Source organism: Chaetodon trifascialis, chromosome 9 (assembly GCF_039877785.1).
Source record: "Chaetodon trifascialis isolate fChaTrf1 chromosome 9, fChaTrf1.hap1, whole genome shotgun sequence".
Taxonomy (NCBI): domain Eukaryota; kingdom Metazoa; phylum Chordata; class Actinopteri; order Chaetodontiformes; family Chaetodontidae; genus Chaetodon; species Chaetodon trifascialis.
Genome location: NC_092064.1, coordinates 5,692,992 through 5,719,886, shown reverse-complemented (window position 1 = coordinate 5,719,886; position 26,895 = coordinate 5,692,992). Strand labels below are relative to the sequence as shown.

At 42.8% G+C, this 26,895-nt stretch overlaps 1 protein-coding gene across 2 annotated transcripts; it reads right to left on the bottom strand.

Moving 5' to 3' along the window:
- Nucleotides 1–772: 772 nt before the first annotated feature.
- On the bottom strand, nt 773–26,665 carry smtnl (smoothelin, like). 2 transcript variants are annotated; one of them, XM_070970738.1, is made up of 10 exons: nt 26,613–26,665; nt 25,305–26,354; nt 7,725–7,806; nt 6,338–6,592; nt 6,044–6,100; nt 5,897–5,957; nt 5,668–5,814; nt 5,440–5,563; nt 3,370–3,521; nt 773–1,124 (listed from the first exon to the last, which is right to left on the bottom strand). In XM_070970738.1, exons 2-10 carry the CDS (start codon nt 25,977–25,979, stop codon nt 998–1,000), a joined length of 1,680 nt encoding a protein of 559 aa, XP_070826839.1. In that variant the 5' UTR covers nt 25,980–26,354; nt 26,613–26,665; the 3' UTR covers nt 773–997. The 2 variants fall into 2 exon arrangements, with proteins under 2 accessions (XP_070826839.1, XP_070826840.1); XM_070970739.1 differs by lacking the exon at nt 26,613–26,665 and having other exon boundaries at nt 25,305–26,393.
- Nucleotides 26,666–26,895: the final 230 nt, after the last annotated feature.

Sequence of the window (26,895 nt, the reverse complement as noted above, 5' to 3'; positions counted from 1 at the left end):
TAATCTCTGCCAGATGAGTTGAATTTTTCTCAGAAAAGGAAAGCAGAATTTGCGAGCAGATGAAATTGAACAGTGAGACTATGATGTCCATATTAGACAAACTCCAGTCTGCTGAATCTGCCTTTTTGTCCACATTTGGACATTATGTTGAAACATGTGTTGTCTTTGGGATATCACTCTTTGTTTCTTTCTTTCAGTTTCCATTAAAATACAGAAATTGTCTCTTTGATGCCCAGTCAAGAACACAAAGTCCAAATTTAGGTGTCAAACAGAACAGTTTATTGATTTCATTTTCCATATTCCGTATCATCTCAGCAACACAATATCACAGCATATGTGGATGTAAATATCAGTCAGCAATCAGCTGCATTTGACAAACACAACACTTTATTTCCCCTAACATTTTGTCAGATATTCTGCCCCACAGTGTGCTCTGCCTACAGGTTTGTTAATCAGTGAAACTTTCCGTTGGTGCAATATCAAAAGTTAATGTGGACACTCACTGTCAAACAAGTGTGACGATAATAAAGATTGATGCTGAACACAGCAATAGTTCTACTCTTTGTCCATGATAGTTCATACACACACAAACACACGCACACACAGAAAAAGCTACTGTTGAAAAACCAACCCTGACATTTGTCTGTGAAACCATCTTCTTCATTACAGCTAACATCGCAGGACACACACACACACACACACACACACACACACACACACACACACACACACACACACACACACACACACACACACACACACACACACACACACACACACAGCATTCTCCTCATGAGTCTCAGCCCACCATGTGTCTGCGACATGAGGTGTGAGCACGTGGAGGAATGGACGCTAATCCACCACCAGGGGGCAGTGTTGTCTTTTCAAAGCGCTCCCATGCTGCCTCTGGATCCCCACTCAGAGTGATGAGGAGGTTGAAAGAAGATGAGTGAAAGAGGAGAACCATGTGACAAATCAGATCCTCGGCTTTTGGACTTTACTCAAACTTCCGCAGGTGGTTGTACAGGGACTGGACGTATGTGAAGACACACATGGGGTCTGGTTTACGACCCATGATCATCATGTCCTCCACCTCTATCAACCGGTCACAGCCTGCTCTCACCCTGGAGACACAGAGAGACACTTGTGAGAGTGGAAAGATTTATGAAGCAAGTCATACACACATATCTCTGAATGCACCAAAATGTGTTGGCTGAATCACTTTCAGGTTTCTTTAGTCAACAAAATGTCAGGAAATAGTGGAAAATAAAAATCACATTTTCCTAAAGCCTGTTTTTCAGACCAGTGGTCCAGAATGTCTCAGTTTACAATGATACAAAACAGACAAAAGCAGCAAATCCTCACATTAGAGAAGGTGAAACCAGAGAGTGTTTGGTAATTTTGCATGAAAAATGAGTTGATTATCAAAACTAAAATAAATTTTCTGTTGTTTAATCTAGTCAGTTAATCATTTAACCCCCTTGTGAGAGAAGAGGTGAAACACGACTTCACTGAATCAAGGCAAAGATTACACAACAGCCAATATCAGCCTGATACATAAATGTAACATTTCTGACGCCATAGTCTGCATCTCATACTGTGTTATTCATAGTTCTGACGAAAACACTGACTTTTCCCGAACGTTCTAACAAACATGTTTTGAGGGGTTTTATGCACATGATAATCAATATGCATTTATTGTGCTATGAGTCTCTGCTGTGTGATCTCTTTAAGAGGTCAAATCTAAAGCTGACACACATGAAGGATTGGTTCTGTGACCAAGTGAATATTGTTTTTCAGTCAAATCAGCTTAATTCTGCAGCAGTGTTATCAGTCAAAGACTAGCACGTTCTTAAATCAAGTCTTTAAGCCGTCACGTACACTACGTGCATGTCCATGCTGGAGCCCTGTATACTGTCTGATCTATAATATGCAGCCTGTATGCACAGTGTCAGTCTGTGCCATTCTCTGTGAAGCCATGGAGTCAGACAAAACGAACGAACACCTTTAACAAACATACAAAAGAAAAAGACAGACAGGACAGGCACAGATACCACCACATAAAATGTGTGTGGTACATTTTGGCATATGAAATAATAAGAGGGCTATAAAACAAAACCAACAAGGAAAACAAATTAAGAGACATTCAGGCACGATAATGTCAAAACTTGCATTGTTGATGCAGTCAAGGCCAATAAATACTTTAAGGCCAATTCAGCAAAACTCAGAAACCACAGCTGACTTGCCAAAAACAGATAAGTGCTTGTGCTGTTGCATAATTAGATCAATGGGTTAAGCTGCTGAAGCTGTTTCTATTGTGGCTTTAAAGAAATAGTTCAACATTTCTGGAAATGTGCTGATTTGCTTTCTGTCTGTGCATCAACTTCACTTAGCTTATCGTGAATAATGGAAGCAGGGGCAAACAGCCCGGCTTTCTCCAAAAAATTCCCAAATACTCCAGTGTAAACCATGTGTTTAATCCATGTACAAACGGAAATGTTAAAATAGAATTTGTGGTTTTAGCAAGATTATGTACTTGGTGTATAACTATTGCTTGGAAAACAACAGTTCATTCATTTAGCTACAATGTGGGTGGCCAGGCAGGTTAGTGAGCACAGGTTTCAGTATAGGACTCTGTACAGGCACCATGGTACCAAACCTGGAAGCCTCACACTGTGACGACAAGACTGGCAAACTGTGCACACTCACTGCACCCAGCCGCTGCTAGCTAAGAAATACATTTATACATACATTTATACAAGAAATACATTTCTGAGTATGGAATCAAACTAACGGTACACTACTAACTGAACTTCAGAGGTGCAGTGTGAGTATCTTTTCATTTGGGAAAAGTGAAGTTAATAATGCTAAGCTAGGCTAACCATGTCCTGGCTGCAGCTCTGAAGATAGCGCACAAACATACGAATGGTATTAATCTTCTCATTTTACTCTGAGAATGACAGCAAACATACGTGTTTTTCCCCAAATGTCTAACACCTCCTTTAAAAAAGGTTGAAATGCTAAGTTTGTCTGAGCAGTCAAATCAAATAAAACAAACAAAAGGTGAAAATGTAATGCAGATTTATGTTGATATTATATTTTCTGTTTAATTGTCTAATTAATTCTAAAAAAAAGGGGAAAAAATATTGATATGCAAACTTTTTGTCAGGTTGGGAAAGACTCTGAAACAACAGTCACATCAGACCATCTCTTGATGTCCTAATGTTAGCTCTTCATGCTCGCCCTTAATAAGCAATGGATATGTAATTAATTAAAATGCATCATATTCATCATATGAGCAACACAGAAACGCTTGTAAAAAGCTGGCTTCTCCTTGTTTTCTGATACTGATGTACTGATATCACTCACTCTGCGGTTCCAAAGGCCAGTTCAAAGTTGTGTTTGCGGTTGGCGGGCGACAGAGAGTTGTAGTCAAACTCAGTGGGGAAGAAAGAGTGCACCAGAGCACAGAAAGCCATCCCATCGCTCCAACTTGATGAGAAGTTCTGGATGTCAATGTTCTGTAGAGAAACAGAGAAGAAGATCTGGCGATGATGTGGCAAGTTTGCACGTGTGTGTCAGTGAGTGACTTCCTGTGTCACTGCAGGTCTTTGTGTGCAGGAAAGAAAGCAGTAAAAGCTGAAGGACTGACGGAAGCACAGGAATATGACTGAGTGGCAGCTCGTTGCGGCTTCATAAAGCCATCTCCTCAGTCACTGTCTAGCCCATAATTATGATGGATAAAGCAGACTCTCCCCTCCTCTCTCTCGCACTTTCCTCTCCTCCTCCTGCTTTCGGTCCGTTACGTGCTTTTGAAGTCATGTCATTTCAAGGCTGTCCTTTATTAGTCTGGACTTTGCTTTGAATGAAACGCAACATGTCAAGTCATCAGATTAACATCTCTTTCTTGTGTGTGTGTGTGTGTGTGTGTGTGTGTGTGTGTGTGTGTGTGTGTGTGTGTGTGTGTGTGTGTGTGTGTGTGTGAGAGAGTGTTTGCTCCCATTTAATAAGAGTCTTGGCTTCGCCTGGCTTGACTATAACCAAAGCCACATGGGGCAGCTGGCACAGGCTGCTGTAAGAAAAGGGTACCAGAGTGAAGCAATGAGTCGGTGTTCTCAACCATGACGCAGACTACAATAACCCTGAAGCCTGAACCCCCAAAACACACACATACACACATTCACATGTGTCTCTTCACATGGACACTCACTTCCATGCACCTCTACTGTTGAGAGATAGATAATTAACACATTAGCGCTGCCCTGAGTGCTGACAGGTTAAAGCTGTATGAAGGAGAGACAGGTGTTCGGCTCATTTAAAAACTTATTTATATCCCTCATCTCATACTAAAAGCTGGAGGTTTTGCATATTGAACTCATTTATGGCGAATTGTGTAAATATTTCATTATGGCTGGTCATCTGAATTCTTTCTGAATGCTTCAAAAATCGTTGTCTGGCAAACTTACAGTGATGCAAGTTATATAAGTGTGCCTTGTCCCTGTGAAAGCAATAGCTCAACATCATGGGAAACATGCTAATACGCTTACTTTCCAAGAGTTACATGGTAATCATACCACTCTGATGTCTGTCCAGTGTGCAAGGACCTGGAGCCGAAAGGCAATTAGCCTAGCTTCGTATAAGGCCTGGAAGTAGGGGACACAGCTAGCCTGGCTGTCTCCAAAGTTAAAAAAAAAAAAACCTGCTTGCCAACACCTCTAAAGCTCTCTAATTTACATGTACTTTTTATGTTTAACCTGTCCAGACAGAGACATGTGAAAACGAGTTACATGATGTCCAGGCAACAACTGCATTTTCACATTTCTGTCTGTGCATGCATTAAACAAATGAGATGTAACACTTTAATTGCTGAGGTTTGGAGAACCACAGAGAACCACAGATGTGAGACATAGCAATCAAAATTTATTTAAATAAATAAATCAATACAAACAAAAGACTCGGTTTCTATAAACTATGAAGTTTCCATGAGCACAGGCAATTCATCACTACAGTCATAGGCTATTTTTATCTTTAAACCTCAGACTTACCTGTTTTTCTCAGTTACATTATATTGCCATGATATTGCAGTTGAAAGCCTGCACTGATATCTATGTGGTGTGTTCAGGTGCAGACAGGAGGGTCTGTCAACTGAGACTTAAGGACGAGGACAACATTATTCCCAAGCAGACAGACAAACTGAAAAGACTAGCCACTGGAAAACATCTTGAAAAGCATAATGTGAATTTATTAACTTCTCGTATCAACAGTGCGGCTGCTGATGTGCTGCCCACTTTAAGGCTTAGATGTTGAACTTGTGAGGAGCTTAATGACAGCTTATTATGTTTGAAAATATGCTGAATATGAATGAATGTGATGCAATAAATGACTGGATAACACTGCCAGACTGGAGTTGTGTCTGCATGTTTGTAACTGATATTTTACCTGGTATCCTATGGTCTTGGACCGGCACCACTCAAGAAGGATCTGTTTGATGCTGCTGGCGCTGGACACTCCAAAACTCTGAGACCGCTTCAGTTTGGGTTTAGAGTCCACTGGTTTGGGGCGACTGCACATAAGCAGAAATGGGGTCAGGATTTGTGTGAGAGTTTCAATGTACAGGAAATTTCTCTCTACAATTATTCACCCAAATGTAGCGCTCTGTGCATTTACCTGTTACTGGCTTCAGAGTCCAGTCTTTCAAAAATAGACCGACGAGCCTGAGCACCAATGTTACGTGGCAGGGTCTGTGACCTCACCAGCTCCCGCCTCCTCTCTCCCACCTGTCCAAAGGGCCTGTCACTGCTTACGCCATTGTCTCTGCAGGATGTGAGTGCAGAAGGGTCAAACAATGCAAAAGCTGTTTTACCTATCCTGAACAATGTCTGCTTTCATGTCTCACCTGTCGTGCTGCAGCAGCCCTGAGTAGGTCACAGACTTAGCAGGGGCTGAATTTGCTTTCTCTGCACAAGACAAAGAGTCACTGTGAATCACATTGATGATGTTGCAGTCTCTAACAGGATAACGTGTGTCTGAATGCATGGCTCACCTTGAAGGCAGGGAGATCCAAGAGCTCTGACAGGTGTAGGGGTCCATGTAGAAGATACTAACAGCAACAAAGAACAAGGAAATCGAAAGTTGTAAGTACATCATCCTCTATTCATGGCATGAAAATAAGACAGAAGAAAGCAATTCAATTTGTTTTTTCACATGTAAAATACATGGACTTTGTACATGTTACATTTCAGTTCAAGTATTAATGAAATAAAGTGTGACGGAAAAATCTAGCTATTAACAAACAGATGTTGATGAGCTGAAATAGAACTGAGACCTGGTTAGCTACCTGGTTGAAGTGGAGGCTCCTCTATTGGTTGGGTCTGTTTGGTGCTGGCATCTGATTGGCCAGCAGGTGAGGCTTCAGAGACTGGAGAGGACCGAGAACCAACAGGGCTGCTGGGAGAATCAGGGCCCTTAATTTCTGCCGTCTTGGTTGTGGCGATGATGGGGAGGTGTGGCATCCGCATGGCGACGGGGGCTGTGTGCTCGTGTGGGAAGACACTGGGTGGAGAGATCTTCCCGTGTACCAATGCTGAATGTTCTGGTTGGATATTAAGATTTGAAATGAACATGTTGATGAAACTCTCAAAGCTGCACTCGTCAATATTTTTATATTCACAATGGATCAAACAATATGTGTAATGTAAAAGTTTTTGCTCATAGTAACAAACTCACAGAGAATGATCACCAGACTCTACAGTTTCTCTCAGCTCTATGGAGCGTTTTATACTTTTAAACACATTGATTTGGGTTCCCATTGCACAAAAACAGCTGTTCTCAGTAAAAAAGCTCCAATAAACTGCTGTCCCTACACTACCTACCCAGCACCAAATGGCCAATAGACAAAATGATCAACTAGCTGCTGAACATAGTTGAGTATTAAGTAGTTAAAGGTGGATATTTCCCGCAGGAATTAGTTGAGGCCAAAACTCGAAGGTGAGAATATGTCAACATTGTGTTAAGCTTGTCCTGATGCACTGAGCTGCCAAAAAACAATAAACGCAGCTTTAACTAATTCAACTCTAATTGTTATCCTGAACTTCCCCATTTTGTTTTTTCCACAGCATACATACACACCAAATACAGGGAGATAGACGTATAACTGCAGTCCCTGAACTGAAAACCTTAATGACTGCAACGACGATCATCGTGACAAAGAAGCATGAGAAAAGCAACTTCTTTGTTATCGGGCAACTTCTTTAACCCCGTACATTTAGAAGATTCAAATCAGATTAAAGATGTGCACATAAGGTTGCTCTCCTTAATAATTTACCATTGAACTTCCATTTAACATTTGCGTCTCACAATAGACAGATTGTAAGAAGCATGGACACAGTAGAAGCTAAAATATTCACTTTTTGTCTGTAGGATGAGTCAGGCTCCAAAAACACTGGATCCTACATTTCTTCTAATAACAGCTCAGTTGCATCTTTTTGTTAGCCCCTCCCTGTCTGATATCATCCAAGTCTTTCATATTTCATTCCTCTCTGTTACAGATTTGAGTGTAAGCATAATCTGATGACATCATCGGTTATTTTGTCAGACTTTGTTAAGCTTCTTCAGATCCACAGAATACATTATACAGCCCCCCTTTAAAACTGCTTTTTTTTCCAGGGCTACTATGACTGTGAACAACGTTGACGCATGTTGTGGAACAGTTGTGACATGGTTACCTGTGGCAGCAGCATGTCCATTCTCCAGGCCAGCATGTGTTGGGGTGGGGTCCACATCTATTGGCTCCTCTCTCTCAATACTCTGAAACACAGGGAGTTATGAAGTTAACAGCACACTACCACCCTTCATTGCTTTTACAGGAGCATGAAGTCATGTTTGACCTTCACTGACGATCAGTGGGGGGTCTGCTGGTGAAGTCTTTTACTTCCAAAACAGAGTACAAGGAACTGGAACTGAAAAATTTGTTTTTAAAGCCAGCAGTTTAAGCACCTGGTCAATTAATCAATGTGGTATTGATTAGTTGTATTGATTGACTGCCCACACTATTGTACTCGTTCCTGTGTACTTGTGTGAGTTCTGCTTGGAGTCATTTATAAGTCAATATGTTGTGTTTGGACCACAGACAGTCAGGGCATCATGTTCCTCTGGTTTGAACAAAAAAAGAAATCCAGATGTCCATAGCTCATTGAGTCACTGTTGGACCATTTCACTCTTTAAAGGTTTTGCTTTTTTCTCAAACATGTGGATTTTTTTGACACAACTTCAGACAAAACAAAACAAATTGGCAAGGCACGACACGACTCAAGGAACTTCAAAGTTGGCTGGTGTGTGGACTTCAGTGAAGTGGATAAATGAGCTGATTGTGGTGGGCGTGAGAGGCACCGGGGTGTTCTGTTCTGCGTGTTTGCCTCCCCTCCTGCGATAACACTCGAGAAGTCTTTGTTTTAAATCTGGCACCACTGTCACTGACACGCTCGGTGATGGGAGAGCTGCCAAACTCTGTCTGGTGATCTGGCAGCCTGAGCTAAAATGATTGAGATCAAGTTTTAATGTCAAACATCATCAGCATCTTGAGTTCACATTTCATGTCTATGTGACTCCATCTATTTCCTGTCTCTGTGATCAGTGCAGACCTGCAGCGGAGGCTCTTTTTCCTCTTTCCAAACACAATCAGCTATGTGGAAACAGCTAATCACCATCCTGAGCAGATAATTCTATCTTAAACTCTTCACAGCATGGTGCTGCTGACCCACATAGGTTGTGGGTCAGGCTGTCACTTTCCATGTGGCTCTGTCAGGGAGATAGCTGGAACTTGTTGATAGTCGGCCCCTTTGGCACAGAGCAACACTACTCAGGTCAATAGTTCAGTGCTGATAGCCGTGCCTGTTTTCTCAAGGTCAGTATCAAACCACATGTCACATTGTATCTATACTGGTCTAACAGATCCTGAAACAGGCTTTCAGGACACTAACACACCCTCAGACAGCTATGTTGGAGATCCTCAGCTCTTTGGCAACAAATAACCCTGAACAGCTGGTTGTATTTCGAACTTGGCTGTCACACTGGAATTAAACAGACATGGCTGATTTCGGTGCTGTTTTTGACCAAGAGCATTATTTCACCACTCGCACATCTGATGCATCAATTCTGTGTTTTAATAGCATCTGGAGCAGAACTGCAACATCTGGTCAGCTTGTCTCCACTGTCAGAAGCAGATAGAGGACATGACCAAACACAAAACAATTCACATTTATTTGCAATCACTTGAAAATGCTGTTTTAACACTGACTGTTCAACTATGTTCACCAGCGAGTCTGTTGGGCAGGTAGCATGCATCAGTTTATCATAGTTCATTTCCAGAATCCCCAGAATACTCCAAAAACCTACTGCAGAAAACAAGCAGAGATTTGTATGTTTGATGAGCAGAGTTGAAGGCGAGTAGGAACACTGGAACACTGTCGAGATGTTAAATGCTATTTTTCAATGTAGTGAGTACCACAAATACATTTCCGTTTACCTTGACTGTTTTAGTTCGGGCACAAAATCTCTTAAAACCTAGCTAAATGCTATAGCAGAAGAACTGAATTCAGAACTCAATTTTCTGCCAGCAAAAAGATAAAGTCTCTAGCAAGGCAGAAACCTAAAACCACTACTGTATCCCCTCCTGTCTCACACACTTAAAAAGAACAATATGCTGTACTTGCTGTTAGATAGCATGCTGCGCTCACTTGACGAAATAGCTGGGAATGTGTAAATGTGTGTGTTCGGCTGAGCTCACTGTATAGGAATGCTAGTCGTGTGTGTGTGTGTGTGTGTGTGTGTGTGTGTGTATGTGTGTGTGTGTGTGTGTGTGTGTGTGTGTGTGTGTGTGTGTGTGTGTGTGTGTGTGTGTGTGTGTGTGTGTGTGTGTGTGTGTGTGTGTTAAAACAAGGCAGGAAGAGAGTGTGGAGAGGGGGTTGTCATTTCATAAAAAGTTGGGATGGTCACACCTGGAGGGGAATGGGGAAATAAAGTGAGGACTTCTGGAGAAAATATCATCATGTATAAGAAGGTGAGGAAGGCAGAGAGGAGCAGCTGTATATTGCATGATGGGGAATGAGGCAGAGGGTCAGGGTAGTGAGGTAGAAACAGCTGGAGGAGGGAGACAAATTGCAGAATGTCTGGCTTTGGGAAGGGGAGCTTTCCTGGCTTAAGCACTCAGATCATCAGACGTCCACAGTGGGTCAGAGGGGGAACATGATAGCAGAGCCACTGTGGTTCCTATAAACTCTCTGGTATCTCGAGGTCTTATTTGCTGGCAGAACACACTGGTGCTTATACTTAACATGGCACAGTACTGACGCATACACATATGCATACACAAACACTTTGACATTAAAACCTCATGGGCATGCACTTGAACATCAGTTGACATCCGTTGGATTTGCTGCACTTGATGTGCTGATTGGTTGTTTTCAGGATCATTGCCTTTTATGGATGGATTTTATGGACTGCATTTCTGCATCCCAGCTTTTTCATTGTAACCACTTTCTTCCTGCTTGTTTATGCACTTAAGGTGTGATTTTGAGACCATTTCAACATGAAAGTGACTGGATTAAAAAAACAAACAAAAAAACATTGCTTCTTTTCTTACTCAATAAGGACAGGACCAACAGATAAAGACATCTGCAATCTCTGGTGTTATATCAAAGGCAGGAAGCTATCGAGTGCAACCAGAGGTCAATATTGCTGCTAGCAGCTGCTACATGGCAAATATTTAGACATGAGTAGGTGTGGATATATAAGTCTGCAGCAGCAATGAAAGCTATGTAAATATACAGCTGGAAGATGGAGGATGGAAGAGACACTTGATTAGACATCCATATTCCCCACAGAAGAAATTGTCATAACGTTTAACTTTTCATCATCATCAGGCCAAACTCTGCATCTAGTAACTAACTGCATTCCCACCAGCCTCAAAATAACTTTGTGTTTAGTGCTTATTAGAGAGTATTATCATGCCAATACACTAGGCTGACACGGTGGCTTTGGTCAGCACTGCATGTTAAACATGTTATCATTGCCGCTGGCGACATTAGTCTTCAGCTCTGTGTTTTCATGCAGCCTTACTGGGCTGCGAGCATGACTGTAGATCTTGTTACCATGTTGTGTGGATTGATAATGGATTTGGCCACTTCCAGAATTTAACTACCAATCCAATGCTTGCTGAATAGACCACCTAAAAATGTGGTCAGTATTATATTTGTCCCATGACGATCCCAAAAACTACGCCCATGCCAACAGTCAAAGTCTGGATGAAACCCTGTATCCTTGTAAAATAGGGATCAAATTTAAAGATATCATCACCTAAACCTATCAACTGATGGCATCTTCACAAAACCATATCAGTCAGTTCACACCACAAGTCACGTTTCTCTCCGATGGCAGACACATGTATTAGAGTGTTTGCTGCCCACTGATAAGTGACTAAAAGTAGCATCATGTCACGATGACACTAAAATAGACCGAGCTGAGCTGTGTGAAGAACCCTTGATGGACATACAGAAGGTGTATTTACATTTATCTTTATCCTAATTAGTCCCTGACTTTTAGAATGTAAATAAGCTTAAAGTGGGTTGACCAGTTGTTCAGCCTGGGCTGCTATTGGCAGCTGTCACCCTCTTATTGCACTACATAGAAGAGGAACAGCCCATAAATGTGGGCACATGCAAAATCTCTGTCATAACAAAAGTGACAGAAGTCTAAGTTGACAAAAGTTCCCTTTTCTGTCTTCAGGGAACACCAAATCCTTACTTCCTTAGCGTGCGTCATTGCATCATGAGTGGGGGAACTATAAAATGTTGGGACAGAATTCCAGCAGTTTGATCTCCAGCTAGAAATACCCTTCAAGCTAAATCAAAACGTGTTCTAAACAGCTGCTCGCTTCGCTAATGTTCCATCAGGAGAAAACTGGACACACAAGCAATTGCAGAAGCTCTGCATCACCTCCAGCTCCACAGTGCACGATGAAGATGTCTTCAAATGTAGTTTACTGACAACGTAACATTAGGCTGCATGTATGTATTGTTTTGTTAAAGAGTTAGCTTCAAGCTAATAGTGGTACAACACATTATGATAAAGGGAAGAACATGCAAACTTCACACAGAAAGGCCCGACCCGGGAATCGAACCTGTGACCTTCTTGCTGTGAGGTACGCACACTACCTGCTGCGCCACCGTGCACCCCTAGTTTGAGTCCTGTTTCCATAAAGAAATGAAAGACAATTACTGGCCCTGTTCCAGTGTTAACTCAGTGGAAAGTTTCCACATGGAAAGTTAACAAAATGTGTAACATTTGCAGTTACTGCGATGTTGGCTTTTACTTTTGGACAATGTGCCCTGGGAAACCTGTCTGTTCAAACAGGAGGAGGTATGAGCTGCTGGGTGAGCGCCACGTCCTGTGTTTAGTCAGAAGACATTGTTTAGCTGTCAGAGGCATCTCCATCACTGACACTTTAATAAAGACTTTGTCGAGGTGGGGGCGAGGTGTGGATGGGATGGCTTGGCTGCAGGAGGGCGAGTATTTGATGAGCATACACTGTTGACTTCTGGGAAACATACCGTGCACTCAGAAAGCATCAGAGCAGTGGCGCATTGCTGTGGTGGCTCTGTAGTCCAGCACATTGCATTTGAAATAAAACAGTGACTCTGAGATTTGTTTGATGAAGATGTGTGGGTGGTGTGTGTTTAACTACTATTGCTGATTGGTGCAGCCTGATGAGGAGAGACCAAAATATGCACACACAAAAAAGACTTTTATTTCATATGGCCTTCTTCAACTCAGTGAAGAAGTGAACACACCTGTATTTAAAAGGCATTTAATGACACAAGATCACAGCATTAGCTTCTAATTAGCGCAAATGAGTCATCTGATATGAGACAGTTTCAGAAAGATGTGATTGGAGAGACCTGGATGATATTTTTTAGTTCTACTTGAGTACTTGTTTATGATACACCATCAACTTCTGGACATGTCTAGTTTGTTTAATCCCCACACACAACAGCAAAGAGTGATTTTGTTAACTGTGAAATGGTTCCTGATGCGCTCAGCTAATCGCCTGAGGGCTCTCGCTTAATATGTAACCTACAGATATGAGAGTGGTTTCAATACTCTCATCTAGCTGTCGGCAATAAAGAAGGCAAACATTTTTTAAAATGTCTAACTACGTTTTCAACTCGAACTAAAGTCATTATTTATTCACTGCATTTGGTGTCAAAGCCTTTGCAATTCCGCTCATCTTGTCATGGTTGGTCAGTTCTGGAGGGCAGCCCTCGTCTCCTCTTGCTTGTTTTGGAACTTTTCATCATCAGTCTGGATTTTAGCAAGTCAGTTCACACAGTATGAACATTAACATCCTGAAAAGTGACCTTCTTCATCAGGCTCCCACATTTATTTTAATGAAGTTTCTACTGGTGTTATTTATGTAACCAAAAATCCTTGTGATACTTTTCTTTTAAACTTGTGTTTTTCTTCACCCCTTCATCTCATAAGCTGTCCTCAGTCCCTCAGCCTGTGTTTACATCTCTCTCTGTCCCTGTTAGGGTGACATTTGAGCTTCACGGGGCCTTTAGGTGGTGGAGGAATACAACACTCGAACAATGAAGGCAGGTTGGCAGCCTGCCAATCAGTGCCAGTGTGTGTGTGTCACACAAAGACACACTCATCATGAGGGGTTCCTAACTTTACTTCTCATTTTAATTTGCAAAACAAATGCACTAACACAAAGACTGCCGTCAAGACATGCAGCATTTCACAGTGAAGCCTTTGTGCTGGGAGCAATAACATGGCTGACTGAGTGAGGTGACTGGACGGGCATACAGTACACTGCACTCAATGTATGAATTATTACCAAGCTTGTTAGCAGCCATTAAGCAATGTCAACAACACTACGTGACAGTGACAGCCAGTGACTTTGCATTTTACTGCAGAACTAACAGAAAAGCTCAGAGCATTGCAGCAGTATAAGTGCAAACGTAACACATGAAGCAAGAAGCACACTATGGTGTACACAGCCGTGACACAGCTACTGTAAAGATATCAGAGTTCTCCTCAGCTATCAGAGGAAACAGTTAGTGACAGAGGACTCCTGCTCTGTAATTTCCTCCCAGGAGTCTACCGAGGAATCCTCTCAGAGGAAGAGAGACACAGCCAAACCACCTGTTCTTCAAATACATTCATGCAGCCTGCAATTTCTCTGCTGGAGAAATCCAGGGAATACCACTTTGGGTTGAGAGTGGAAAATATGCACAGCCTTTGAACTAAGAGGGTATAAAACCTAATTGCAGGTGAGAGCCACTGTACAGGGAAAAGTTTTCTTTCTAAACACAGCACCACTGAACGCAAGTTACAGTCTTGACATGATTTCACATGTGCTTCTCTGCAAACTGCATCTTAAAATCAGGAGTGCATTCATGCTTTAGTGATTCTTTTGAGGTTTGTAACACTCTCTTTAAAGTGAGACATACAGACACTTCATGATCTCTCATTGCCCACAAACAAATATGTGACACTAATGTTGTGTTTGGGGTCCTGCACACAGCAGACCCTCTTCAGTGGCTTAAACAAAAACATACTTAGTTTTATCCCTTAAAACATTATGAACATGATGATGAACATGATTCTGAACTGACATTACTGAAGTCCAGAAAATAGCACATTATTTCTGTTCGGGGTCTTAGAGACCTCAGCTATGGTTAAATACAATACACTTAAATGAAAGGACCAGAGGTCTTAATGATCCAAGACATAACTCACTATGTAGGATATCCAGCCATGTTTTTTGTCTGTGAATGACTTTTTGGCAAACTAAAAAATAAAATATATATATATATACATTATTTGTTCATGCATAGCACACGTAACAGAAAATTTGCTCAGCTGCTCCCACTTTCCCATCAGCCTTTGCTCATCTGTTTTTGATTAAGTCACTGTTAAAAATTTGTAAGCATCATGGTGGAAGAACAGCATGGTTTCGGTCTCTTCCAGGCCAAATATCTAGGAGAAATAGGTCTTTGTAGCTGTAGGGAAAAGATCATTTTTCACTCTTGTACTCCCTCCTCTGTAACGTCTAGCTCCAACATATGGCAACAATAGAGTGACTCTCCTGTCTCTGCTGTCCACCTCCCTTCCTCCATCCTCCTCTCCTCCTCTGTTCCTGGCAGCGAGGCAGAGGAGGGCAGGACGAGGCGGGGGAGTCTGACATGCTGACCTCTGCGAGGTGAGCTGACAGAGAACACAGTCTGTATCACCTCTCCCTTCACTCCCATTTCCAAAGAGAAGCTGTCTATACTGGACATGTGGTGTGTGTGTGTGTGTGTGTGTGTGTGTGTGTGTGTGTGTGTGTGTGTGTGTGTGTGTATGTGTGTGTGTGTGTGTGTGGAGAAACAGGTGAGAGACGCCTCTGCTCCAGTAGAAACTGTTTTGAGGGGGTAATATTAATGTCTTATCATAATCTAATCTGGTTTCCTATGAGTTGCACCACAAATATGATGGCTGTGATGTCATTTGATTGATTTGCATTTTTAGCTAGCAGTGGTTTTAGGGGTGGCAATGACAGTCTGTCGGTGGGTTGGTACAACACTTTGATCCAGAAATATCTCAGCATATATTGGAATGATTGCCACGAAACTTCGTACAGACGCTCATGATACTCATATGATGTCTCCCAATGACTTTGGTGATCCAAGGACTTCCTTTACAGCCATCATGAGGTTGTCATTTCTGGTTTTCAGCTAAATATCTCAACAACTATTCAATGGATTCCCATGAAATTTAGTATAGACATTCATCTCCCACTCAAGATGGATTGCATTACCTTTTGTGTTCACTTAACTTTTTATCTAGTGTCATCATCAGGTTGGTTGCAGGGGTTGGGAGATGAGACTTGTTCCCAGCCACATGTCTGCAAAATCTTCACCAATAAAATATAACAGCTGCTGAGTTGACTGATGAGCACAACCTCCACCACAGAGGAAGACGTTGTCTGTGAGCTGCTGTTGTGTTTGTTCAGACTGAGATCCTGCACAGCCTGAGCCCTGATCTGAAGACCTGTGACTGAGAATCACAGACATCAGCTGGAGCAGACATCACGATTATAACCGTCGCCATCACACAAACTACTGTTTACACTTGGCCCTGTGAGGTTGGCCAGGTCTGCAGCAAAAAACACACAGATAAAGGGTGGAGAGGCAGCCCTGCCAAAAGATCCCATCTCCCTGAGAGCGATTCACACTTCCCCAGAGGACAGCAGAGGAGACAAGCTTTTTCACACACAATCCAAAATGCTTTGGTGCTTAAATCCTAAAACACTATGTTTATTAAATTGTGAGAGCTATATTTATATTTAATGTATTTAATGAGTTGTATAGTTTACTTTAGCCTGCAGGCTTTCACACGTTCTTCACATGTTTTTTCTCATAGGTGATACTGCCTATCTGTATTCATACTGGATCATGCATATTTTTCTTTGTCTTCTTTGCAGCGCCTATTTATTTATCATATTTTGCACACTCTGATAAGGCCACTATTTGTTCTTTTTTTTCCTTCATATCTTCATTCAAACATTCCCACATACCAAGTTCTACTGTTGAATGTGCCTTCTGTGATTCATGGAAATGTTAACCGTTTGTTACACATTGTTATCTTTTACTCCCTGCATGCTGTTCATGTAGCTGCTGCAGTGCCCCATTTCCCTGCAGGCCTAACGATAGTTTCATCTTGTTGTGAAAACAAATACGCTGTCTGTGCAACGGGCTGAATGTTCACCTCCAACACTCCATCATCTCACCCTCAGAGGGTTTACATTTTGTATTTCACCCACGCAGTGATTGACAGGCGGATAGATTAACTCTGGGTCATGTTCCTACTTTGCTGGGCCCAAAGTAGCACTTATATGTGGGTCACCCACCCATGGTAGGAGACTTAATGTCTGACAAAACCTGAAAACTCCAGGAACCCCTGCTCTCTCACCCATGACCCCACACAGTGTCACCCAACCTTTAAAGCCAATTCCCCTGAAAGTTCCCTCTGGGCATTATTCCAACACACTGGGTCCGAGCGCAGCTAAATGAAATTGTGAAATATTCCCACAGTGGATTGAGCTGATGTGGCCAAAGAAGCAAGCTTGAAATCTACTTCTGAAGTTGACTTCCAGTAAGGCTTATTGGTTCCAGAGGGCAGCGAGGGCGAGCTGTCCCACCGGCCAGTCAGTTATTAACCTGTTTCCACAGAGATGATGACGGGAACACGGCCTATTGTCTGGAAGTCATTAAGAGAGCCAGGGGTAGCCAGGGAGTGGCCACATACCTCTGTTAAACCCCCAGCATGTGTACGCGCGCACACACGCACACACACACACACACACACACACACACACACACACACACACACACACACACACACACACACACACACACACACACACACACACACACACACACACTCCTCCTCAGCTGTGCCCTGTTTTATTTCCCTTCTACTATATCAGTCTATCTATTTTAACTTTTTACTGATAGCTGACTTTATCAGAATAAATATTGCCAAACCAGCATTCAAGCCTTGATAAGTGGTTTGCCTTATCAAACCACTCATGAGTTTGAAATGATATTTGGTGAAATGATGAATCAATCTATGGCAGGCTTTTAAAGTCAAGTTATGATTCAAAGTCAGATCATATATTTGGCAAAATAGTAAACAGTGAGTTGAAACTCTGTCTTCTGCTTTCTATCTTGCTCATGGCTGTATTAATAGCCACAAAGGGGGGTTGGTGCCAGGAATCCAGCCTTAAAATGCTGCTGAGCTCAGAGGGGGATATTGGGGGAGGGGTGAGAGGGTGAGGACGGGGGCACAGGGCCAGAGAGGAGTACATGGATGGATGGAAGGGTGCTGGTTGAATCTGTTAATATGCAGAGATCAGAGGTTGTATGTCACGGCATCAGAGACCGTCAGAGCTGGCTCAGCCTGGGGAGTCTCCACAGACAGCGTGTAAATGTCAGCTGTCTTTGTCATGGAGATAAACAACACTCCACTCTCTACTCCGTAGTGTAACCCTTAACCCAGCTGAGCCCACGCACACAATCCAACTCAGTCAGTATGAAGGAGATCAGTGACTTTTTATTCAAACTGAGCTAAAACAAAGCATTGAAACATTTCTAATATGCTACACCATGTGGTATAATATTTCTGTATCATATGATTGGTTGTTAAACAATACCATCAGTGTGTGCAGAGGCAAGTCACTACATTCCTAATGGTACTACCCATGGAGCGTAGCCTTAGGTCTGAAGTTGGGCTTGTATTCAGTGATTGACATCAGATGCTTCATTCATGCTTCACCTCCACTGGTTCATTCATCACCTGCGATCAGCTGACTTGTCATGACCAATCACATTCATGCAGGTGTGCAACACTGTCATTATAACCTGATGCCATCACTGTTTACTCTGCTGTGCTCCCTATGAGCTATGCGTTTTGGTATTGTTGTTTTGACATTTAACGTTCATGTGTTTTATAAAGGGGGGTTAGTTCTTGCAGCGGAGTCCTTGTTGCTGCTCAATGCGTAGGCTCAGATGTAAGTATATATATATCCATACTACAGTTATAATTACTGCTTGTGTGCTTTTCCTACTGTGTTTTGAATGCTGGTGGAAATTGTTAATATTGAAGACCTTTGTTGGCTGTTGATAACTCTATGATTAAGAAAAGCATGGTCAGCTCCACTGCAAAGCTTCTGCTCTCAGCAACCAGTGCTCTCTATCATAGTGAATGACAAACACATAAATCCAGTGATGCCATGGAATACTCTCATATTAAGTGATAAAACAAGACTGACCTTCCTGCAGTCACTTCATATCGCAAAGTAAATAAAACAATGTGAACAAACTTAGTGTGAAGAATATAATTAAAACACACATGACCCCATCACATTGGAACAATGCTTTGTATTGCTGTGGTGCTATGACTGACATCAGACACCAAACTATAAATCAAAACTAAATTGTTGGTATCTACAGCATGAGGCTTAAATACTTATAGTTTATCGCAACACACAGACATACTTCAGATGCAGTTACTGGAGAAGGAATTTAACATTGCAGCAAGACACAATCACAACCAAATACACTCAGCACACAACAGCATGACATTATATTAAAAAAGGAGGAAAAGGATCACTTCTGCCAAGGCAAGAGAACAGCATCTCTTAATATGTTCAACACAATCACACTACACAAAGCAGGAAAATGGCCACAGTCAAATTTGGTGCTTGTGTGTGTGTATCTCCACATATACAGAACAAGTATGTGTGTGCATACACTGCAGCACTGCATAATAGTGGATTAATCTTTTCCATAACTTAATGATAAAGGAAGGTCTGTGTGTGCATGTATGTAAACATGTGCACCAGCAGCCAGTAATCACAGTGTAATTCAGTTTGGACCAGGATCAGAACATTTTAGTACAATCTATCCATCAGACTGTTCTCAGACTGTGACTAAACTAAAACACTGCAGTGGTCTGCTGCTCGTCTATGTGTGTGTGTGTGTGTGTGTGTGTGTGTGTGTGTGTGTGTGTGTGTGTGTGTGTGTGTGTGTGTGTGTGTGTGTGTGTGCAGGCAAGAGACAGCTAGCATCAAGGTTGAGTTGTGTAATGTTAGGGAGATGGAGCTAATGGGTGCACAGGGAGGGAAGGGGGGAGACCATCAGTGTAAGAGGGAGCGCCTGATGAAATTTATACCAACTCATACACACCTCGCCGTTCACATCACTTACTGGTACCTTTGAAGGATCAGATCAGACCATGACATGGCATGAGTCTAATTTAAAACATCCATATGTTGTTACTGTCAATTTCCGTTTCATAGTTTGTTATCATTGCTTTAAAAATGAGACATGGGTGGAGACAATGGGTCGCTTCTGTCTCGCAGCAGTGGAGTTGTGAGTACAGATGTTTCGCAAAATTAAAACCACATTTCCCATAAATCCTGTTGCTTCCTGCAAGGAAGGAAAGTGATTTTGCCTTTCATTCCTTCCACTGTCAGCCACCACCAACCAAAACTTCTGCACAGTTTGTACCACACTGTTGACAGTAAGAAAACCTCAAACTTTGCACAGCAATGATTTATCGATGCCAAATTCCTACATGGAACACCTATAAGTGGAAACTCATGTGACATCTTTACAGCCTCGACTTAGAGTCCATACAAGAAACATATCCACAACTGCCCCAAACTCAACTTTCCGATCTCAAGGAATCGCCTCTGACATAACACATGATGCAAGTGTTATATTGAGCCATAAATCAAACGCCCCCCGTCTCAAAGCATTGATAGAGGACAGCAGATAAACCTCTGACCTGACAGCACTAATCTGATCTGTTCATCTATTAATGAGCACACATGCGCGCGCGCGCACACACACACACACACACACACACACACACACACACACACACACACACACACACACACACACACACAGCACTACAGGAATGTGCTGTGTCTAACAAACTCTTGAGTGGTTCAGGTGTGGTTTGGGAATGTATTTGTGGGTTACAGTGATAATTTTAATCATGTATTTGTGATTGTATAAAATTTGCATTTGATCCAGTCAACCTGTGATGTGATGAAACATGTTAGTAGAAAGAAGATTTTTAATACTTGTTCATACTGTGATAGTCTAAATGTTACCTCGATGTTGCACCTTTGAAAGTTCACAAAATCATCTCTAATTTCACACAAACACACAAAAACAATCTCAGAGGGGCTCCAGCAATGTAGCCTGGCTTTCTCAGAAAAATAAAATAGACCAGTGGTGTAAAAATAGAGATGAACAGCATGATCCATGGTCAGTGTATCAGCTTCATGAGAATGGAAACTCTCCCTCCCTTAACTACCTCATGTGTCAAGCTCCAAAACACTGGATCCTACATTTCCCATAATTCAACTTATCTTTTCTTAAACCTTCTCTGCCTGATGAATTTCCTCATCTTTCTAACTCCACACCCTAGTTTATAGCGCAGGCTCTCTGTCTCTGTAGAAGTAGTTTAATCCCCTTGCTCAAGCTGAAATAACCCTGATGACCTCATGGTGAGGTCATCAGGGTTATTTCAGCAGACTTGGAAAAAGCTCCTCAAGAGCCAAAGAAAACATTTTTTATCTTTTTTCACAGGGCCAGTAGTGCTCCTCATAATGGGTAAACTGAAATTACATGTAAAATCAGTGGAGTGCCCCTTAAATTCAAAGGTCCACTTACTTCTTTTCTGGAGCTTTCAACCATAAGATTGTCACAGCCTCCCTCATATACTACCACCTGTTTTCAGACCAAAGTTCATCTCCATGAAAACAATGCTGATGACGACAGCGAGAGTGAGCTGTGGAAACGCTAGAGAGTTCATATGTTTTTTCTTTGTAAAACTGTGCTGAATCCAAGACGACATTTCCAGGATCAATCTCTAAATGTGTGGCATACAGCAGTAAAAATCTGATGGGGTGAGATCAGGATGCAGGTGAGAGATGGAGAAGAGAAGAAGGAGTGAGAAAGGAGGATGAGAGGAGGGCCCTCTCTGAAAGCCTTCCACACTCAATGTATTCCCAATGAAACACAAGAACCCTCACAATGGCCCTTTGAGACGGCTGCTTTGGCACTGTAATTGGCAACAGCGATGTTGTCTGCTGACATATGTGTGCGTTAGTGTGTATGTGTGCAGAGGGGAGTGAAGAGGAAAACAGAGGAGGAAGAGGAGGCATTATTGAGGAGGCTTAGGTCTTTGTCCTAATCCTAATCTTGACTAATTCCTGTTGCCCAGGACCATTAGAGGACAGAAAAGAACCACACAGCTGCCTCTTTACAAACCTCAAAAACCTTCCAGATGGAAACACACACACACACACACACACTGTTATCCACACAGCTGGGTTTCCATTCAAGTATTTTTATGCAAATTCCGACGCACTGAATCAGAAAAGTGGAACAGTGGTGGCACATGATGGCAAAATTTCTCAAATATTGTAAAACTTTTTTTTGTCACTAAAGGCATAATGAGAGACCTATAAACTCTTTCATTCATATTTCAACTCAGCTGATGGAAAAACACCAAATCTTTCATTCGATTTCTTGTTTGAAGCCTGGAGAGAAGAAAGAAAGTATTCATTACTCATACGGATGCGTGCTGCAGGTGTGTTTTCGATATGAACGAGATCAGGCTGACATGCTGCAGGTGTCTTTCAGAGCTCTGCGTGTGTACATGCAGATGTGTGTGCGTCGTCTTGTGATGGCTTCGCAGGTCACGGTGAAGGTGCGCAGTAACAGCTGGAGAGCAGGCTGGAAGACAGACACGCCTATACACATCTCTCTGGCACAGTCTGCTTTCGGCTGGGATTCGAGCCATTCAGAATGCGTGTGTAGCTCTTGATGTATCATGTCAATCAGGCCTGTTTGAACAGCCAACTGAATTTAATGCACTGCATCTTCCTCACATCTCTCCCTGACAGACAGGTGAGGATGTGGCAGGAAGAGCGAGCTGCAATTATCAATCAAACAGCAGTGTGTCGGGATCTGACTACGTGGACAGAAAAAAAAAATCCTTTGAAGCTGTTTACCACGATGTGAGCAGAGGAGCAGCAGAAACACAGCGAATCTTTGTGCACTGATGCATTATTTCACAGTATTCTCTGCATCTCGTGTTTGATCTGATCTGTGAATTTGGCTGACAGCGGGGGATCTCCCTCAGCAGACACACAGAAACAACGGTGCTCTTGTGTTGTTTAGCTCTGACCACAAGATTTCACAGATGATAACATTCCTCTGTTGTATCCACCACATAGTTTGATAATTACAGATACAGGAGGAACAGCTATTTGCATAATGCGTGCTTGTGCATGTGTTTTAAACAGTCTTGTCCATATCTGTATCTGTACATGTGCATATATTTTTACCTTGTATGAAATTTCATATTGAAATAGATGCTGGTACATCACAGTGATAGCCTGAATACGGAGGTGATGTCTGTGGTTGCAGCCTGTATCATTTTGGAAAATCAAATCCAAAACTGTGTCATATCAGGTTGTGACCACCTCCTGCCTGTTGCAGTCCATCAAATACGCACTTGCTATGCATAAAGAATGTGTACAACAATATAAGTATGTATGTGTGTGATGTGTCCCAGCTTTGGTGTGAGTTTACAGGCAAAACAAAATAAAGAGATTCACCAAGGAACAGGCCTCAGAAATATCATACTTTCCAGAGCTGGACAGAGCACCCTGGAAGCAAATAACATCCTCTGTGGACTTCCTCCTGCCACTCAAATTATCCGCTGCGGTAGCAGTGAAGTACTGGCACAGCAAAACAGCTTGACATGTGATTGAAAGTAATTGGTTTCACTGTTTACTTTACGTAAGGAATACAGTACCAAATAAAAGTCGTTATTATCTACTGTTGACTGACGCACAAGCTACATTCAGTTCACGAAAGCTTACATTTGCTGTAAAAGCATTCACGGAGTGGTAGAAAACACATTGGTCAGTGTCAGCTTTTTGCTGATGTATAATTATAGCGATCCTGACAGGTACCAATAAATGGCAGTGCAGAAATGCCAAAACAGGCTGGAGGTAAAGTAGTTCACAGTGTCAGCATTACATAGTTTGACCACTAGAGAGCACGTAAACATTTTTTAAAGGGCCAGTGTACTTGTTGACTCATCAATAGCCAAAGAATCCCTCAATATGGAGCCATTGTGCACAAGGTATTATGCCCTGAATCTATAGAAGTATAAAAGAAGATGCATGCATGGTTGCTTTTATACAGATGGAGAAGCATGTTCCAGCCATGACATGGAAGCATTTAGCCTATTTTGGCTTAAATGCTCCTGTTTTTAACATACCAAGCACACAGATGGAAAGTGGAAAATTGGATTGTGCTGCAATCCAAAAGTTTGTTAAAAATAATGCAAGCATGCTTAAAAGTTCTTGAAATTAATGCCATTGGTTGAATTTGCCTTCATTCTTGCCATTGCAAGATCATAGATTCTAGAGGGGGCTGTGTTACAACAACACACGCAGATCCATGTGTATATTTTATTGCCAAAAAATGGGAAGACAAGAGAGAAAAAAGCCTTGATTGTCATCAGCTGGTGTACACTCTCTCATATTTCTAAATATTTAGACAGAATTTCCTTTCTGCTCTGAAAACCCCATAAATCTGCGATCAGGAGAAGGCCAGGAAAACTGCACGCTCATCATCTACTGGCTAAGTGATGCAGCAACGACAGGATGGACAGAGGCCAGGAGATTCTTTTTTTGATTTCATCAGACACAAGATGAGCCAAGGGAGGAAGCAAATTCATTAATGCAACAATCAGTGAACAAACATGGACGATTACTGTGACGGACTCCAAGACGAGTTAGTCCAACTCCAGAGGACAGACTTCCATCAGCAGCATCCCAAGGTGACGGTAAAAACGTACCCCCGATAATAACTCAGAATCCACTGAGCACTAAAACACTGACACAGGCCGTCTGGTCACGACTGATGCAGTGATGTAACCCAGACACAAACCCAGACGCAGCATAGAGCCAGTTTTGATACACCCTTGGCTTGAAGAAAAATGTCAGCTTTCCAGGAACTGAGAAAACAGGCTTGTTTTTAGCTTGGCTCTTGAGTTTCTGAATTTATTCAGCAGAGTTTCAGAGGGGTTTCACAAGGTCAGTGCTTGGATTTTTTTCAAGCCAGAACCATGTAATCATTCAGGTGAAGCTAAAACATAAAATTATCCAAACTGGACCAGCAAGGTTTGCAAATAACGACAGCGATAATGGCTAACCTACATTTCACAATGCTGATTTCACATATTTGACTCAGGTCTGAAAACCACACTACCACACTAACCTCACCTCCCAGGAGCCTGCTTGACTCATGTTACTGTACTTCATAAATACTAAAGCATCCTTGTGGAGGGCTATTGTGCAACCGCAGTGACACAGCCAGTGCCTCGTATGACACATCCACACAGTCACAACACAGCAAAGCTGCAGTCAAACTCACATTCTGCATATTTACCACAGCGGCACTTTCCCAACCTAGAAGACACAGTGCATTGATGGATAAATGGTTGAAATAGTTAAAGTAATGACTGCCAAGTGGGAAATTGTACAAATGCCAAATTGAATGTTAGAACAAAACAAACCGACAGTTCAATTGCATGAGAAAATGATTGGATTTGCTGACTACAAACATGAACTCTCTCCTCTATAAACATGCAGTACTCACATTAGTCTTGCTGGACACAGCGAATGTGGCTCGGCTGGAGAAGCGGGTGGTGGAGGGGCTGCTGCCTGACACTGGGCCTGTCACCATGGAGGAAACCCTGGAACCTGCAGGAGGACTGCTGGAGCTGGGCGACGAGGAGAAGGTGGCAGGTGGGGACGCAGGACTGGACTGGCTGCTGAGGGCGCTGTAGTTCTGGCCTTGGTTTCCCAGGCTGCAGGACTGGATGTGGAGGTGAGTCTGGCTCTGAGTGTGAGCCTCTCCCTTCCCATAGATCACCTCTTTCATCTCCTGATGGTTCTCCTGAATGTCACTAAGGTGATTCTTGTGATTCTGACTGTGATTGTGGCTGTTGTTAAGCAAGGTGCTCCTGTCACACGTCATCCCACTCAGGAGCTCCACCTGTCGTGTGAGAGCCTCCAGCTGACTCCTGAGCTGCCGGTTCTCCTGCTGGAGCTGAGCCACTGCTCGTCCAAGAGGCCTGCTCAGGCTAGCTGTCTCCTCCAGACGTCGCTCCATGCCCAGCTTAAAAGCACTGACATCCACGTGGATCTCCCTGATGGCATCTCTGAGAGTGTTCTCGTAACGGGCTAGAGCTGCACACACGGTCTCCCCCTCTGGAGACGGAGACCGAGGATGACACAAGTCTCCAATCTCAGCAAGGGTTGGGGCTTCCATCGGAACAGCTGTGGGCACTCTGGAAACTGTCCAGACAGCCTCTCAGTCCGTGAGTTGACGTCTGAGAGTGAGATCCTCCGACCACTGGAGAATGTGTAGCTTCACTCAGGGTGCTGCAGGTTTGGCTGAAGGGTAGACTGATGGAAGAGTTTGGAGGTGAAAGTTTGCGAGGGGGGGCAAAGGTCTGGTCTGTTTAATCCTTCAGCTTCTTCCTGGGACTTCCTGGACTGCTTCTCTTTCAGTAAGCTCTGCTGTTCAGGTAGAGATGACTCACTCGGTCTTCTATCTGAAAGCACAAAAGGGACGAGACCTGACGTTCAGCTTGTGGACAGCCGTAGAACTCTGAGAGGAACCAACCAAGGCCAATGTGATATCCTGTGCAAAAATACAGCGATGTTAGAAAATATCCAGCATAATAAGAATTAAATGAAAGCTTGCACATAAAAAAATCCACTACAACATCTAAAACATTGCAAACTTGGTTCAAACTACTCTGACTTTGCTTTAAACTGAACAAGAGAATCTGTTTTTAAGGAGTCAGAAGCATACATCTCTCTGAGCCAGCTATGTTTCATAACTGCCATTAAACACAGCAGTGAGGTAATCTTCACTCAACAGCTGCAACAAACCTACCTCAGCTTCACTCTCCGGTACAGCTCAGTAGATTTCCTCAGTGCTCAACAGCTGTATGAATGTGTCTGCGCGAGTGTGTGTGAGCTCTGCTCTGCTCTGCCCTGCTCTGCCCTGCCGGCTCTTTGGTTTGTTTAAACTCTCAGGTTGATCACTCCTCTCTTCTGGCCCGGAGGAGGGAGGAGAAAGGGAGGGATAAAGGAGGAGGGTGGTGGTGGTGGAGTGAAGAAACAACATGGACAGAGTAGTAAATGTGAGGGGAGGGGAGGGCAGGGAGGCGGGCCGG